The sequence below is a fragment of the Amblyomma mixtum genome, chromosome 1 (genome assembly GCF_055824585.1).
Source record: "Amblyomma mixtum isolate Tamu chromosome 1, ASM5582458v1, whole genome shotgun sequence".
Lineage (NCBI taxonomy): Eukaryota > Metazoa > Arthropoda > Arachnida > Ixodida > Ixodidae > Amblyomma > Amblyomma mixtum.
In genome coordinates, this window is record NC_143012.1 from 1,150,188 (window position 1) to 1,168,226 (window position 18,039).

An 18,039-nucleotide genomic window follows, 5' to 3' on the forward strand; every position below is an offset into this window, starting at 1 on the left:
TACGGGCTAAGTCAATTTGTGGACTTTTTTTTTATTTATTTATTTTTTTTTATTTATAGATACTGCGATCTTGTACAGATCATAGCAGGGTGGGACAAAACAAAATACAAGCATATAAACACACACAAATTCACAACATTTACAGGCACTTTTCAAACAGAAGTAAAGAATTTTGACTAACAGTCTCGCTATTAAGTTTGTTCCAATCAGTAATTGTCCTCGGAAAAAAAGAATATTTAAAGCAGTTATTTCGCGCGTTCAAAGGGGTGATTGTTAGTGCATGCCTTTGTCTCGTGTTATAACCTGAGGAGTAAGAAAAATAATTAGAGGTATCAACTTTATAATGTCCTTTTATAAGCTGGAAAAAAAACTTTAATCGACAAACACGATTGCGCTCAGTGACGGGGGGTAACCCACTTCGCCTCACGAGCTCACTTACAGATGCACGGCCATATGAGTTAAAAACAAATCTAGCTACTTTATGCTGTATTCGCTCTAATTTCTGAATGTTTGTTAACGTGAAAGGGTCCCAAATGATTACGGCATATTCTAGTAACGGACGGATGAGGGAATTGTACGCCAATAGACGAACACAAGATGGGGATGACTTTAGGGAGCGCCTCAAGAAAAATAGTTTCCGCATTGAGTTTGCTACTACAGCGTCTATGTGTTTTGACCACGAAAGGTTGTTAGTAATCCATAGGCCCAAATATTTATACTCTGTCACTTCTAATAATGATATGCTGTTAGTACCGTACACAAAATGAAGAGGCATTTTCTTGTTTGTAATTTTCATGAACACGGTTTTTTCAAAATTAATGCACATCTGCCATTTGTTGCACCACGCAACCACCTTCGCTAGGTCATTATTTAGACGCACCTGGTCGTCAACTGAAGACACCATTTGATACAGGACACAGTCATCCGCGTACAGCCTCACGCGAACTGAAAGATCTGCCACAATGTCATTAATAAACAACAGAAATAAGAGTGGTCCCAAAACAGATCCCTGGGGGACGCCAGACATAACCCGGACACTGCTAGAAGAAATATTGTTCAGAGTGACGAACTGACATCTGTTCGAGAGATAAGCTTTAATCCATGCAAGTATCCTGTCGTTTTTAATGTAATAACTTAATTTATGAATTAGTTTGTTATGTGACACCTTATCGAATGCTTTACGGAAATCCATGAATATTGCGTCTGTTTGTTTTCCCTGGTTAATCGACTGAGCAAAGTCATGCACAGTTTCAACTAACTGTGTACTTGTGGAAAACCCACGCCTGAAGCCATGCTGAAAATCGGTAAGTACTTTGTGCTGTTCCAAGAAACCTAATATATGTTTATGAATTATATGTTCTAAAATTTTACATGACGTGGAAGTTAGAGATATGGGTCGGTAATTCTCGATGTGTGCTTTTTTTCCGGTTTTGTGCAGAGGTTTAATCGCGGCTGTCCTCCAGTCATCCGGTGTTTCCTACGCGTGTTGGATCTAATGGTGGCAATACCTTAGATTTGCTGTTTTCTAATCGAAGTGATCTAGTACAAAACATAGTCGCCACACCTGGAATTAGCGATCATGAAGTGGTAACGGCCACAGTCGTATGCAAACGAGTAGAAGTGGTGAAGCAATGTCCCAGAAAAGTTTATATGTATGAAAAAGGTAACTATGACGCCATAATTAGGGAACTTGATTCATTTTTATGGTTTTCATAGATAGTTCCATTTCCTGTGATGTAGACGAACTGTGGACAACATTCAAGAATAAGCTGTTGTCTCTCGTTGATCAGTTTATTCCCGGAAGGCTGATGTCACCTAATAAACGAGCGGATATACCATGGATCAATAAAAGAATGCGCGCATCCATTAGAAAGAAAGCTCAGGTTTATAAAAGGTATTGTAAAACAAAAAAAACCCATCTGTGTACGCGCGACTCAGAATCCTGAGTGCAAACCTTAAGAGCGAATTAAGGGCAGCAAAGAGCTTGTACCTATCCTCATTGGCAGACAAACTAAAAACGAACCCAAAAGAAGTGTGGCGCTTTATCAAATGCAACAAAAAGGATGTTGTTGGTATTCCGGCCATTAGGGATGGCGACAATATGTTGAAAGACGACATAGCCCGAGCAGAGTGTTTCAATGCATATTTTCACTCCGTCTTCTCAGCTTGGTGCTCAGACGCAATTACGGAACAGCAGGAACAGCTTAATGCAATGCCAGATATGGTTGTAACTGATCAAGGTGTCAAATCATTGCTACAAAACCTAAATGCGCATTCCGCACCAGGTCCTGACGTCATTCATAACTATATTCTAAAACACTGTGCAGAACATATCAGTGCCTTTTTGGTTACTTTATTCAACAAGTCACTACAGACCGCGAAACTACCTATAGACTGGAAAATAGCCAATGTTACACCAGTTCACAAAAAGGGTGATCGTAGCCAGGTTTCCAATTACCGCCCCATATCTTTGACATCTGTTTGTTGCAAAACCCTGGAGCACATAATCTATTCTGGACTTGTAAAACACCTTCAAGACAACAGTTTTTTCACATCAGCGCAGCATGGCTTTCGATCAGGGCTGTCATGTGCAACGCAGCTAACTGAGTTCATTCATGACATTGCATCCGGGATGAACGACTGTTTTCAGATAGATGCTATTTTTCTAGATTTTAAGAAGGCCTTTGACGTTGTGCCGCACCACCTTCTTTTAAAAAAATGTCATGCCTTGGTCTCCCTGACTATCTGTTCGGTTGGCTACAAGATTATTTAAGGGCACGCTAGCAGCAGGTGGTAATCAATGGTGCATCATCCTCGCCTGTCGATGTTCTATCTGGAGTGCCACAGGGTTCGGTGCTCGGACCATTACTGTTCCTCATATTCATCAATGACATACCTGTCGGCCTCAGATCCACTGTCAGACTGTATGCTGACGATTGCGTTTTGTATTCCCCTGTCACGTGCCTTGATGATCTTTGTGTATTACAGGCTGACCTTGACAGAGTTTGCGAGTGGTGCTTGAAGTGGGGCATGCAATTGAATGTATCTAAGTGTTACCATGTGCAATTTACAAACAAAAAAGAAAATTCTTGCATCGTACCTTTTAAACCATGACACTATCCAAACTACTATATCTTGGTGTTATACTCACAGCATCCCTCGACTGGACAGCCCATGTTGACATGATAACTGCCAAAGCTTCTCGTCTTTTGTATTTTTTCCAACGAAATTTCAAAAGCTCTCCCCAGGTACTAAAAGAAACATTATATTTGACAAATGTCAGGCCAGTATTAGAATATGCATGTGTAGCATGGGACCCTTTCACGGGTACACTCATTGACAAGTTAGAAAGGGTACAGAAACGCGCTGCAAGGTTTGTGACTGGAAATTTTAATTTTCATATAAAGAGCTCCGAACTTCGCGACAGTATTGGTTGGAAGACTTTAGCAACCCGAAGAAAAATCTTCAGGCTGAAGTTCTTGCACAGTATTTACAAAGATTGCACCGGTATTAATAAAAACACTTATCTAAAGTAGCCATATTACATTTCGGAGAGACTCGATAACACGAAAAAGATTAATAGTTATCAATGCCGCATTAATGTATTTAAGTATTCGTTTTTCCCTAACACAATCCTGAGCTCGAATAAGCTTCCGAATGATGTGGTTTGTGCACCTGATTTCGAAAGTGCTGTTGAAGCGATAGTCTGATGTATTTTTTTTGTAGTTTTTTCCAGGTCTCGTGTGTTTACCAGCACTGTGCCATCACTCATACTAGTTGTAAACTCATTTAGTCTTCTTTTAATATGTTGTGTTATCCTTGCTGACATGTTTTCCAATATCTTCTTTGCATTTGTTATTGTATATAGTAATAACCCCCCTACAATAATGCCTCATGGGCGCTGTAGGTACTTTGAATAAATAAATAAATAAATAAAAATTAGCGAATGAACTTGGCAAAATGCTTGAAGTGTAATAAAATTAACACTACTTGAACTTGACGTAATATATGAATACTAATATCTAATTAGGAAATAATAATTAGAGTCCTAAATAACCAAAATTCTCCAAATGTAATCAGATTAGCAGTACTTGAACTGGAGGTTGTGGACGACTAAATAGTGACCCCTAATTACCGATACTTTATTGATGACGTTACTGATGACGTTACAACGCAGTGACATGAAGTTTGATTACAGGATAAGAGTTGCATGGGCTAGTGGCGTCAGAGAAAGGCCACGTGAATGTTAAGTGGTCCGCAACATCACGTGGGGGGAAGGCAAATGCCAAGTGACGATAAGGGTGAGTTAGCCGCTCGCTTCGCCCGCGCACGGTGCCCACATGAAAGTGATGAGAGTGGCGAAGCCATCCTCACGCCTCTTACTGCAGTTATGCACAGCAGCCCGGCAAACGCGAGCGCACACCACAGAAAACAATGCGTCGTACGTCCACTGCGCCCAGGCTAGGCGAAAAGTGGCGCGAACCGAAAGCAAAATCACAAGCAAAAACACAAGCTGCGCACGTTTCCATGGCAACGCCAGGGAGACCAATTGGCGTGAAGCAGAGCTTGGTGTGCAGCCAATGCCTGTTGCGCGGGGGTGCAGAGACGAGGAGGATGCGAGGAGGTCGCGCGGTGGCGGCGGCGGAGTTCTAAGAGTGGCGGTACTTTGGAATTATCAAGGTACTTTAAGAGGCGCTGCCGTCGCCCGCTATCTGCTGGGGCAGTGGCGTACATTGCGTGGAGAAGGTATTGGTGGGCGCTACGTGCGCGCCAAGCTAAGAGGAAAAGTAGCGGAGACGTACTTTGCTACTCGCTTAGCTGCGACTTCTGTAATTTCCATGCCGATAATTACTAATATACAACACAGTACATGTGTCTAAAGCACCCTTCTAAGACAACACCGTATTCACTAGGCGCGCCTTGTTCATTCCAAACCACCTAGCTGGCGGGGCTGAGTGGTTAGCGTGCTCGTCTCGCGCTGTGGTGGCCCTCGTTCGATTCCCCAACTCGATCAATTTTTTACTGGGTTTTATTTATTAATGTTTCTATGATTTTTCGCTCACGGCCAATGCCGCCGACGTCGACGGCGACGCCGGCTTTTCTGCGACGCGGGGCCCTTAACGCTATCGCGTTAAAATTGTAGGACAGATTACACTCTCGTGTAACCTGATAACACAGCGATGCTGGTTGAGTTTCGTTCGACTAATTTAACCGTGATTATAGTACGTAGAAGTATTTATTTCAGTACCATCCACGGACACCTATCGCCTCCTCTCAGAGCGGACGTCAACTAATACAATAGTTGACGTATTGGGGCGCCCCCTGACGCCCCGCTCCGGCATGGAGGTGAAAAAAACTAGGAGAGAGTGCGCTCAGCCTCTGCAAGGCATCCTCCCCTGACGCCGCTGCCGAGGGCCCTTTTGCGCACTGACTCTTGGAAAATAGGCCTTCCACAGTTACTAGACTGCCAGCCAGCGGTGCTTTTTAGTGAACGTCCGTGCTCCGATGTAGAGCAGAAGCGCGCCGCCTGTGTTGCAGCTTTGGCGGAATGCGTACCGAGCTCGAGGTTGTCTGAAGGCTCCGCGTCTCGTTTTTGGGTGCACTGTAGAAAACTGCAGGTAAACTTTTCATCAAAGGGTGCGGCCGCAACCTCGTCACTGTTCAACTGTGGTTCATAACGAGAATGGAGAGGAATTCCTTTCGTCGTTACACACACATACGGAGCATTTATTTCAGCGCATGCTATAAGCGGAGAACTCGAGAGTAGGCGAAGAAACGAGCCTCTAAAAAAGAGCGCAGCGGCTTCCAGAGCGCTCACGGCGGACGGACGTGTTTAACGAGCGCTCCGGCGCGCTGCGCAAGATTCTATTTCTCGGGCAGGCGGACTTCGGCCCGCCCATGGGCCCACCGTTCTCCGCTATTCTCGAGGCACAAGTCGTGCCGAATACGCTCGCGCACATACGCGGTTCCGTCGTGAAATGCAGCAGTGAAGTATTTCTCTCTCTCTCTCGCTGTCGAGAGAGAGTGCCGGCGGCTTTACGTCTTCCCCTGCGCGGGGTCTCCCGGCCACTGCGCACAATCACTTACAAAAAGAAGTGTATGTATACATAGCCGCGCACTCGTAGCGCCCTGTCTCGGACTAATCGCGTGCGCGGCACACTGCACTAGCGGCCGGGGTAGGGCGCCCGGCCGCGTATACCGTCCGAGGTAGCACCCACGGAGCGTTCGTGTCACGCGTGCACTACCTGGCGGAGAGCGAGCGGGAAGTCAAGCCCGCCTGCTCGATGAGCGCACAGAGGCTCACCATTGTTCTGTCTCGGGTGCGCGCACTGCCGCGCGGCCACAGGAGCGCTTCGAGACTGTCCGGGATGATTCCCAGCGCCCTGCAGGCCGCGTGAATCTCGCGACGCGGCACTGCAGAAGCGGCACAACGAAGGAGCATGTGCTCCAATGTCTCCACTGCGCCGCAGTCAGCGCACGCGTCGCTCGGGGATGGTGGCCGCTGCAGCGAGCGAGCAGTTTGCTGTCACCACGGGGTCGTCAGTGAACACAAGCAGATGGTCGCGCAGTTGTTCGTAGAGCGAGAGAGCGAAACCGAAACCGAAATCCGGCTAAGAGCTACCACTGCCTTGTCACGCGAGGGCCTATTTCCCATGATGCTTTCCATTATTTTTTTTATGACTAGGCTTCAAGATTGTGACGTCATGCTCCCTCCTAGTTTTTCTTCCTCCATGCGCTCCGGCACGGGACGCCAGGGGGGACCTCATTACTGCGAGCACAGCCACCGCTGTGCACCACTAACGGAACAACCTCCGGTTTAAACAGCATCGCTGTAAAAATTAGAGGGTTTTAGAATAGGGGGCCCCAAGTCTTCGGGGCCCGAAGTAAATAGCGGTCCCCAGCGCTGCGTACGAGTGCGCCGGTGGGTTTTAGAATAGGGGTCTCCCCTACGCCGCGGGGCCAGGCTTGCGTTTATCAATTGCAACGCCACTACGGCATATCAATAAGGTAATCATAGAAGAGTTTTTATAATATGCGTTTATTTCTTCATCAGAAACTGTTATTATTGCAGACACGCGATTTAAGAGTAAAAATTACAAGTGTGTGTTTTTACTGAGGCAGGAAGCCCAATTCGAGCGTCCCACCAAGTCATCTCTATGGCGACCAAACAATGCGTACTCGCTAAGCCTAGCAGCTTTGTAAACACGGAAGAAATCTGAAAATATGGCGCATTTCATCGCTAAAATTTTTTCGTGCGGGCATCTTCAGACAAAGCGAAAGCTTCGTGCGCCTTTGGTTTGCCATGAACTTAATACACACAGTAGCGGTGACAACGAATCTGTGGTGAAGCGAGCGGCCCCGCTTCGACGGGCGCCGCCATGTTGCATGAACGTAGAGAGCGTTGGGGCGCACGCCTGTTTGAACCTCGCGCGCTTTCTGACGTCAAACGACGCATACTCGCTAAGCCAAGCAGCACTGTAAACACAGAAGCAGTCTGAAAATCTGGGGTGTTTTATCGCTCAAATTTTGTGATTCAGACAAGTTTATACAAAGCGAAAGCTTCGTGGGCCTTTAGTTTGCCGTGAACATGGGGCTCAGCGTAGCGACAACGACGAAAGGGTGGTGAATCGAGAGGCCCCAAACTTCTTGGGGCCCTCAAAGCTTTGGGCCCCCATTCTAAAACACGGTTTCTCGTTATATATAGGTTACGTTTCTTAGGTTGGAGTGTTTGTATAATCAGCGTTCGAAGACGAGTCTTCGTTTTATCTCTCAGTGCGCGAATTGCGTCGAGGTCGAACACTCGTATGACACACCAATGATCTCGTCTTCATAGCACGTAAGCAGCCTCAAGTGCCCTCTGAATTTTTTTTTCGCTGTCCTGGCAGACTATCTTGCAGTAAATGCCTCACAACTGTATTCAGATGATATAGCTTAGAAAACAGCGCACTATTGAGTTCACCCAGTGGCTTAACTAGGAATGCATATTGGCAACGTGATTTTTTTACTTATATTATCCTTGCTCCGGCATCTGTCGTTTTTTGTGCCCGCCGGATAGAGATGGCAGCTAGTCACAGGGGCTAAAATTTGAATTAAAAAACACACCTTCCTTAGGTACCCCACGTGCAGTGCAGTTCTTCTGCGCAAACTTCACCGGAACTTTTATGTTGTTGTTTAGTTCTAGGTGGGTCAGTTTACTGCTGTGCATCCGCCGCGGTGGCTCAGTGTCTATGGTGTCCGTTTGCTGATTGCAGGTTGACTGGATCTAGTCCGGACCATGGCGCATATCTTTGCAGGAGAAACGCAAAAAAGCCTGTACAATGTACACACGCAGGCAGCTAACAGCAGCTCCGAAACTTGTTGAAATGCTCTTCGATAACGTGCGCGGCTCTTCCGACTCGTTTCTTGGAACTCACAGCCCACCATGAATACGCGTGCGCAGCAGCTTCGAGGCGTGGCCAAGAAAGACCAGGAATAGTCATGCGCTGTTTAAGCTCTTCAGAGCACAAGAAGGGAGAGAAGGAGAAAAAAAATATAACGACACGTTTTCAATCGACCGTGTTCGGTCATTGATCAGCGCAGACCGGTTAGTCGATACTGCGAGAGGGAAGAAACACTTTTGTCGTCGCCCTAGCTCCACGTATTCTGGCGAAATTATGCAGGAGCTACCGCTCGAGGGAAAGAAAAAAAATCTCAAGGCCGCAAGCTTTGCTCCGAGTTTTCAGTAGTTACATATTGATGAGGGTTAAGTGCTCGTAGATGCGGGAGCAAACCGGCGCCAAGAATACTGAGGTGAACTAAAAATGTAAAGAAGGCATTTAAAAAACGAAGACTGGTGGAACTCTGTACTTCTGTCGGTCTAGCCGCCTTTGTGCGGACTAACCACGAGCGCAAATGGCAGTTTTGTCCTCACTTTTGAATACCTCATTTTTTTTTCATGTTCAACCTGCGCCACTTTTTCTTCCGCTTCAACGTGAACTTACCGAGTTTGAACCAGTCGTTATGAGCCCGTAAAGGGCTGTGAACCGCATTTTTTCATTTCGTTGTACTGCTGTACAGCTAAAAGGCATTAAATTAAATGGTGATGGAGTTCTGATTATATAACGAAGATTGCAAATTGCGTCGAAAAAGAAACGCGTTACATTAAACAAAGAACCGGATGGTTGACGGCCCTCCGCAGGATTACCGACACTGTTGAGTGTTTCGACGTCACGACCGGCCGTTGGGAACGCCTTCCCAGCCTTCCTCGCCCTCTGATGGCGTCGGCTGCCGCGTACTACGACTCCCGCATCTGGATTCTCGGCGGCATCACGAGCTGTGCCGCCAACCGCTGCAGAGTCACAGACGCCGTCTACGAGTTCGACCACCTCGATGGCCGGTATGCTTTCCCATTCCGCTGGTTAGGTGCATGCACTGCTGAATGAAACGGGGGCTGAGGGAAGTAGTTTAGACTGATTCGTCCTCCATTGCACGAAAAGTGTTATTACCTCCTCTGGCACAGGTGGTTTCAGGCGGTGAGCCTGTGGGCGCCCCTCGCCTACTCCCTGGTGCTGACCACAGTGGACTCCTCCGGCGAGGAGCGGCTGTGGCTCTGGGGCGGCATGAACGAGGACGGCCGTTCCTTGGGCGAGCTTCGCTTGTGGAAGCCCGAGCGGCGCTCCTGGAAGAGGTTCTGGCGGCTGCAGCCACCCAGGCACGCCTTCTGCGGCGCCGTCGTGGGTGAGGCTGGCCATCTATGAGATTTCGGCTACACTGGTCTCAACTGCTTCCTTAGCGCGAAAACATCAACGATTTTCAGTGTTTTAAAATACAAATTATTTCTCTGCGCGTTGTAATACCCCAGACTAGCCGATGGTAACTGCGACTTCGAAATTATGAAAACTGATACGGACATTACGGTGGGCTACGTGCCCCTCGGTAACTAAGGAGCCCAACAGTAATAGTGAAAAAGTTAACTATTTAATATAACTTCACCAGCCTGCTAGTTAGCACGCCTTAGCTGTATTCTGATGTACTTCACCGCTGACATTGCTAGGCCGAAAAAAAAAAACCTTATTTTTAAAATTTCGGTGAAGTCTTAGGTGAAACACCCTAAACACCCTCTATAATGTTCCTGTGGATGAGCTATCAAAAATCAGGAAGATGGCACCATGCGGTGTGCCGATTTTATCAGTGTACGTTTATTATTTATTTTGCAGGAGTGATTGCAATACCACCATGATTGGAATCAATAAGCGAAAGAGCAGAGCCACTTGGAAAATGAAGAGTGGAAGAATACAACCTGGGGTGAAGTTCGGAATTAGAAAAATATTCAGAGTGCACTTTGTCTGTCTGAAGTGCGTAGAGGCGAAAGCGTTTTTCGCACCACTTTGCCTCTGTGGCACTGGTGACGACACCACTGGATGACGTCGCACATAATTAATGACTAATTATTAAGTTATGAAAAATTATTAATTCGTGGATAATTACTGATTAATGACTAAATACTAACTAACTGTTAATTAATGGCGCTTAAGCTTCGCCTTTAGGAGTGGAACGCGACAGCGCGTTGTAGCGCTGCCAGGGAATCCACGGAACGCCACCGCCCGTTCGGCGCGATGCCTTGCCCTTTGAACGAAACGCTTTTTGAGGAAAGGAAGTGGCGCAGTAGTTCTATGTCAACTCGGTGGACACCTGAACCGCACCGTAGAGGAAGGGAGAAAGTTGGTGTGAAAGAAGAAAGAGGGGCCGTAATGAAGGAAATGAAATTACGCAGTAACTGTCTCACATATCTGGGTGGACACCCGTTATCCATTTATAGAGGAAGGGAGGAAGTGGCAGTGAAAGAATAAAGAGAAAGAGGAGCCGTAATGAAGAAAATGAAAATTGTATTTGAGGAAAGGAAATTACGCAGTAACTGCCTCACATATCTCGGTGGACACCCGTCAAAAGCGTGACACCTCTGCTGACAAGCTTCTGCTGAGGCATTAAAGGCTTTCACCTTAAAGATGCCTGTGGCTTAGCCCAGCTAATCCTGGTTATACAAGCGAAAGTCACGCTTGCATAACCAGCTTGAAGTTACGCTGCGGCCTATTGCTACAGTGCCGCGTGTCAGCCACAACGTTGTCAGCGCTAACTCAGCAACCCTCATCTCCCTCCCACGCCACCATCACGTAGTCACAGACCCAGGAGAGCCAGTTGTGTGCACTTCCTCAAAATCAAGGGAGTCTGCAACGTTATGCCGATGAACACAATGAATACTGACGGCCTCTAGTTGGTAAAATGGTAAATTGGGTTTTGAGGAAAAGAAATGGCGCTGTATCTGTCTGATATATCTTGGTTGACACCTGAACTGCGCCGTAAGGGAAGGGAGCAAGGTGGGAGTGAAAGAGAGGAAGAGGTGCCTTAATGATCTGCAGTGGCCTCCTCATAATTTCGACCACCTGAGGATCTTTAACTTGAAAGAATGTCGTACGCCAAAAAAGGACGAAACAGGAAGGAAAAAACACAGAACAGGAAAGAGGCGCCTCTTTCCTGTTCTGTGTTTTAAGCATGAAATGCTTTTAGCCCCCGTTGTCGGCAGTGTGGTGACGTCACGCCGAGACCGAGATCCACTCATCCGGGCATTGAAATCCACTCATCCGGGCATTGAAATCCACTCATCCGGGCACTGAATTCCAGTCATCCGGGCACTGAATTCCAGTCATCCGGGCACTGAAATCCACTCATCCGGGCACTGAAATCCACTCATCCGGGCACTGAATTCCAGTCATCCGGGCTCTGAAACGAGAACATCCGGGCACCGTACGAGACTTGACGAGATTTCACGAGACTCTGTAAGCCCTCCTACGCGACCGGCATGCAAGCGCCGGTTGGTCTCGAAAGGAGTCACAAAAAATAACTGCTGCCAGTGCCTTCTCAATGTTTATCAAGATATCAGTCGCTGTGCGTTTGATAATGCACGAAATTATAATTGCCGATTTCTAATAACGCGTGCAAAAAGCACATAAATGCCACGTTACACTTCGTTGTCATACGTGATCGGGGGGAGAAGCGCTGCGTTCAAAGGGCAAGGCATCGCGCCGAACGGGTGGTGGCGTTCCTCCCTTCCTTTACGGTGCGGTTCGGGTGTCCACCGAGATGACATTAGGCCCGTAAACATTTCATGCTTACTCTACTCTCGTTTACGGGAGAGGCAGAGATTTTTTTCCTTCCTGTTTCGTCCTTTTTTGGCGTACGACATTCTTTCAAGACAATGTACCAACTAACAAGTCAAAAAGTTCTACTAGAGGATCTTTAACATGCACTGACATCGCACAGCACACGAGCGCCTTTTGCGTTCCGCCTACATCGAAACGCGGCCGCCGCGGTTGAGTTCGAACCTGGGTACTTTCAGTGCCGCGTTTCTGCCGCATCGTGGTGGTGGTGAAAAACTTTTATTTGAAGGCCTAAAAAAAACGAAAATGCTGCAGCAGCATTCGGCCTTCAGGCCGTGCCTAGTCGCGAAGTCCTCTGCCCAGATCACCAGCCGAAGTTGGAGATTGGCTCGGTGCTGGACAAAGCAGCCTCCCACTGCTGCGTACTGTTTAGGTGCTAAGACGCAGGGGGAAAGTGTGCTGGCCAGGAGAATAAGATATGAGCGTAGTTGGCTCTTGGGCTGTCACATAACCGGCAGCTGGTGGTGAAAATATTTATTCAGAAGGGACAGGAGGTATGTTTGGATCAGCCCGTAAGGGACCGATCCTTAGTAGTAGTAGTAGTAGTGGCAAAAGACTTTTATTCGACCATAATTTATAGGCCGAGCATGTCGACCGCCTGGGCGACCAAAAGCCGCAGTTCTTCTTCCCCTTCAGCGCCAAGCCAGTCGAGCCAGGTGGTGATGGATAGAGAGGGTGGGGGGAAGGAACCCGACTGCTGAGCAGCCGGGCAATAGAAGAAAGAGGAAATGGGCCAGGTCCGCATAGATGCAAGGGCAGTTGGGACAGGAAAGGTCCCATCGATAGCGATAGAGAAAGAGGCGGGACGGGGTGATAACTGCATTCATCTGAATCTGCCGAAGAAGGTGAGACTCCGGCACCGTGAGTGATAGATGAGGGGGAGGGTAAAGGCGTTTGTCGAGGCGGAGCTCAAGGTAGACCTCTTTTATGGTGCGGCGAAGGGTGAGTCTCCCACCGTCCTCCGAGGGCTTGGGCCAGGGATCAACGGTGCCCGGAAAAGTGTGTCGCGGGCGATCTGATGGGCCACCTCATTGCCGTCAATCCCTGAATGCCCAGGGACCCAGCGGAGGAAAACGATGGAAGGCTGCAGTGCAGAGACCGCTCGTTCGACCTCCTGTTGGAGAGAAGGGGTCAGGGTGCGTTTCTGTATGGGGTGTATAGCGGCTTGTGAGTCTGAATAGACTCTGTACTCTTGAAGAGAGGGAAGGAGGGCCAATGACTGGAGGGCATGCGCAATGGCGAGGACCTCGAAGGACAATGCGTCTGGAGGGTGTAGATACGGCCTGCTGGTGTGGGTTTCAGGAGCGGGGAGGTGTGGATGGTACAGGGCGTAGCCGCAGGCACCTTGGGGAGCCGCGAAGGAGGCATCCGTGTAGGCTACACCCTGGATATCAAAGAGAGGGGAATGGTGCTGCGCGGCCGCATGACGACGGCCGGCGTACAGGACGGGGGACATGTTGGTCGGGAGGGGAAGGATACGAAGACTGGGAGCGGGGGTGGAAATAGGAGAGGTAAACGGGGAGATTGGAATGGGCGAGATACCCGCTTGAGTCAATAACCACTGACCCTGACGGGTAAGGGAAAACCGGGCAAGCTGCGAGTCACGATGGAGACTGAGAAGAGAACGAAGAGGATGGAAGAGGCCTGTGGCAAAGAGCTTAGTGGTAGAGGTAGTGATAGGGAGGTTGAGAGCTGCCTTGTAGAGGCCCACAAGGGCAGTCTCGAGAGCGCTGAGTTGAGTCTGAGTGAAGGAAGCGTAGGGTGCAAAGTACAAGACCTTGTTGAGGGCCAGCGCGTGGGGAACTCGGCACGCGTGAGCCTCGTGGAGGACCTGACCGTCGAGTGACCACGCGCCACAGGAGGTGAGTTACCGAGTGGCAGGTGGTTACAGCGCGGTGGAGGGCTTGCACATTCTTGGCCGCATACAAAGGGAAGCCAAGTACTTTGCACTGTGTGACGACAGGAATGGGAGAGCCAGAAAGGTGGAGAGAGACGAAGTGGTTGTGTGAGCGCTGGTAGGAAGAATGGTTGAAAAGGAGAAGCTCGGATTTTTCAGGAGCAGGAGAGAGGCCTGCGGTGGTGAGAAAGGAGTCAATGACATCAAGGCCACGTTGGAGGGTGCCCTGTACGTGACCGGGAGAGCCCGACGAACACCACAGAGTGATGTCATTGGCGTAAAATATATGATGCAGGTCGGGAATTTTAGCTAGCTGGGAGGCGAGAGGGGCCATAGCGAGATTGAAAAGGGTAGGAGAGAGAACAGCACATTGAGGAGTGCCACGGGTGAGGTGGTGTGGGCTAGACAAGTGGGTGTCTACTCTAAAGCGAGCCGCACGTTTAGAGAGGAATGAGCGGATATAGGAGTACATGCGGGAGCCACAATCCAAAGAGGCTAGTTGAGAAAGGATGTGATCGTGGCAAACACCGTCAAAGGCCTTGCGAACATCGACGGTCACGAGTGCACGAATTTGAGTGGGTATAGGGGACAGGAACGTTTGCTGAAGAATCAGAAACATGTCCTGTGCACAGACGCGGCGTCGGAAGCCAATGAGAGAATGGGGGAAGAACTCTCATGCCTCAAGAAAATTGGAGGCGAGTCAGAGCCTTTCGCTCAAGGGTCTTACCAACGTACGACGTCAGGGAGATTGGGCGGAGGTTAGAGAGAGAGGGAGGTTTGCCCGGCTTTGGAATCATAGAAATAAGGGAGGATGTCCAGGAGCTCGGCAAGCAGCCGCTCTGCCAGGCCTCATTGTAGGTTTGAAGGAAGAATTCTTTGGCGCAGTCAGGAAGGTTACGAAGTGTGGTGTATGTAATGACATCCTCACCGGAAGCCGAGAGTGTAGCATTAGCAGCCAGAGCAGATTCGAGCTCCCGGAGAGTGAAGAATTGGTCCAGATCGGGGTTAGGTCCACCTGAATACACCGGGTATGAAGGTGCCAGACGGGGCGGGAGGTAGAGAGAGGCGAGTTGATCAAAAACTTCGGAGGGAGTCCCCTGGGTGAGGGCTTTAGCTAGAGAGGGAGCAAGGGCAGGCTTAGTGCCAAGGAGGGATTTAAAGAGAGGCCATGCGGATTGCGAGTGCAATGCAGAATCAAGGCCATCACAAAGAGCACTCCAACGAGAGTGCTCGAGGGAGGCGCAGTGGGTGACGATCTCGGCCCGCAGAGCAGTGATCCGGGAGGAAAGTTGGGCATTGTGTGGTTGGGAGCGAAAGGAGCGTTGAAGACGTTTACGGCGACGCCATAAACGGAGAAGGTGAGGATCTGGGTTTTGGATTGGGTGACGAGAGCGAACGCGACGGCTACTGGACGTGAGCGCTGCAGAGATAAGCGACGTCCAGTCGTCGTAGGATTGAAAGGAGTCGGAGGCGAGATTAGTGCGAAAAGCATGCCAGTCAGTGTGAACAACCGGATGAATAGCAGATTTGATTCTCCCACAAAGCTAATGGCAGAAAATAATATCCCACTTCTTTCAGACCGCCGAAAAATAAACCGAATTTTGTTCCTCCGTAAGGTTCTTTCACGCGAGGTAAACGTTCCAATACCTAACTATGTTCAACCTTCTACCACCAGACGTACACGACACACTAAGGAACACACACTGCAGCCTGTCTTCGCACGAACAAATTCATTTAAGTATAGCATCTTCCCCCTTTCATCTCTGATTGGAACATGCTCTCAGAATCTCTTTCAAAATAGCAATTTTAGCAACGCATTGGAAGAACATTTCTTTGGTTAAGTTGTCTCATTTTGTATTTTTTAATCCTGTTGTTTTTATCTTCCCTTTGTTATCGCCGAATGATACTGTGTTGTTTTTTCGTTTCTTTTGTGTATTGTGAGGTTGTTTGCCTCTCCTGCCTGGGCCACATAGGCCTGCAGTGTTTTGAAATAAATAAATAAAAATGACAGCGAGGCATGGGGGAAAGAGAGGTGATGATATATGATGAGAAAGTGGTCACTTAGAAGAGTTTCGGCTGTCACCTGCCAGTGAAAGGAAAGTGAACCCCGAGAGAAAGTGAGGTCGGGTGTCATGGGGCGTTGTGAGGCAGTGCCCGATCTATAGGGGAGCCAGGAGTATTAAGAAGGGTGAGGTGGCGTTCCTGGGCCAGACAATGAAGGAGGCGGCCGGGTTTGAGGGTTTGTGGGTAGCCCCAGAATTTGTGAGGGGCACTAAAGTCACCACTAAAAAGGAGATGGGAGGTAGAAGGAAGAGTGAAGGAATTTGCCCAGAGCAGAGAATAAAGAGGAAGTGACAGGGGGGTTGTAAAAAGACAAAAGGAGTGAGATGCGGGAAGAAGGGTGGTTATAAACCACACCAACTAAATATTTAAGGAGGGTGAAGGGGATGTCAATTTGCTCTACGAGCACGTCACTGCGCACATAAATAGACGCAAGTGGTGTGGCCGTAGTGGCATGGTAGGCGCGGTAGTCTGGGACAGTGCGGGCCGTACGGGTCTCCTGGAGAAGGAGAAAATGAGGCAGGGAGGGACGGGTGAGTAGATACTGGTGGAGGGGGGTCTTATTGTGGCAAAGATTTCGGCAGTTCCACTGCACAATCTCGAGGTCCTCGCCAAACGCCATTATACTAGTGTAGAGGTAGAGGCTCGCGATGGTACGCGTTCCTTCTTTTTTGCCGGGGGCAGTGACTCATGGACGGATTGGAGCATAGATGTGGATGATTCCAATTGCTTTGATTGCGCTTGGAGGGTGGTAAGAATCTGGAGAACCGAAGTTTCCAGCTGAACCAAGCGGGTGTGATGTGCCTGTGTGGTGGTTTCGTCAAGGTCAGCCAAAGGGGCGACCTGGGCGCTGGAGGAGGGAGTGGTGAACGTGCCAAGGTCCTCATTTAGCTTGCTAAGCTGGGAGGTAAGAGAGGAGGTGGTTGTCAGGAGGGTTTGAGTCAAGGCATGTATCTGCTGTTGTAGATCGTGGGAAATGCGGTGCTGCTCTCACTGTTGAGGGGGGGGGGGGGGGGGGGGGGGGGGGGGGGGTGGACGCGGGCAGCAGCAGCAGCGGAACCCGCACCTGAGTCGAGAGCGCCGACCCAGGTGACTTAGCTCGGAGCGGGACCATGGCCGCTCCTTGACCCGAGGCCGTAGCACCGTGCGAGATCGCAGCCAGAGCCGATCCAGGGATGACTCTTTCCCGCCGCTCAACCGGTCAACGGCCAAGCCGAAGCAGCAGCAGCAGCAGCCGCCGCAGAAAGAACAGACGAAGGGTGGCGTCAAGGTGAGCTGGGGAGCGGGCTCTCCAAACCCACTGATTCCGCACTCGGATCAAGATAATATTACGCGTAACTCAATAGAAATTAAAGCTCTAAGAGAGGAGAATGCACATCTCCGAAAAAAAATCGATGACCTCATAAAGAGATGCAGGCTCAGAGAACAGGGCACGCACCGCGGCCCCCGACCCCGGCGGCCGAAGTGCAACGATCTCCAACCCCCTTAGCAGTCAACCCCAAAGAATTAAGAGCTTTCATGCAGCGCATGGAGGATCTCATGATTCGCACCGAAGGACGGTTCCGCCAAACTCATGCAAGATTAGATGCCATGCAGGTCCAACTCAACCTGTCAGAACAGAACGTCACATTACTACAGCAAAAAGTTGCGTTGCAGGACCAAAGTTTCCGCAACCATGTCAAAAGTCAAAATACGCAACGAATAACAAACGAGGCCCGGGACAGGCTCATACACGAGCGCCGTTTCGGAACTGAAGGCTCCAATCAGAACAATGCCCAAAACCATGGCTAAACAAACTCCACTAGAGATCTGGGAATGGAACTGCAGGGGGTACCGCCAAAAGCAGGGACTCCTGATGCAGTTTTTACATACGCAACGCTCCACACC

At 49.1% G+C, this 18,039-nt stretch overlaps 1 protein-coding gene across 1 annotated transcript in view; it reads left to right on the forward strand.

The window, feature by feature from the left end:
- The window catches only part of LOC149365206 (alpha-scruin-like), a 103,118-nt gene extending 92,732 nt beyond the window's left edge, over positions 1-10,386 (forward strand). The window contains exons 2-3 of the mRNA XM_089540982.1: positions 9,179-9,376; positions 9,500-10,386. Coding sequence (XP_089397108.1) covers positions 9,179-9,376; positions 9,500-9,737 — 436 coding nt within the window. The 3' untranslated portion in view covers positions 9,738-10,386. The remainder of the gene's footprint in view (positions 1-9,178; positions 9,377-9,499) is intronic.
- The last annotated feature ends 7,653 nt before the right edge of the window (positions 10,387-18,039 follow it).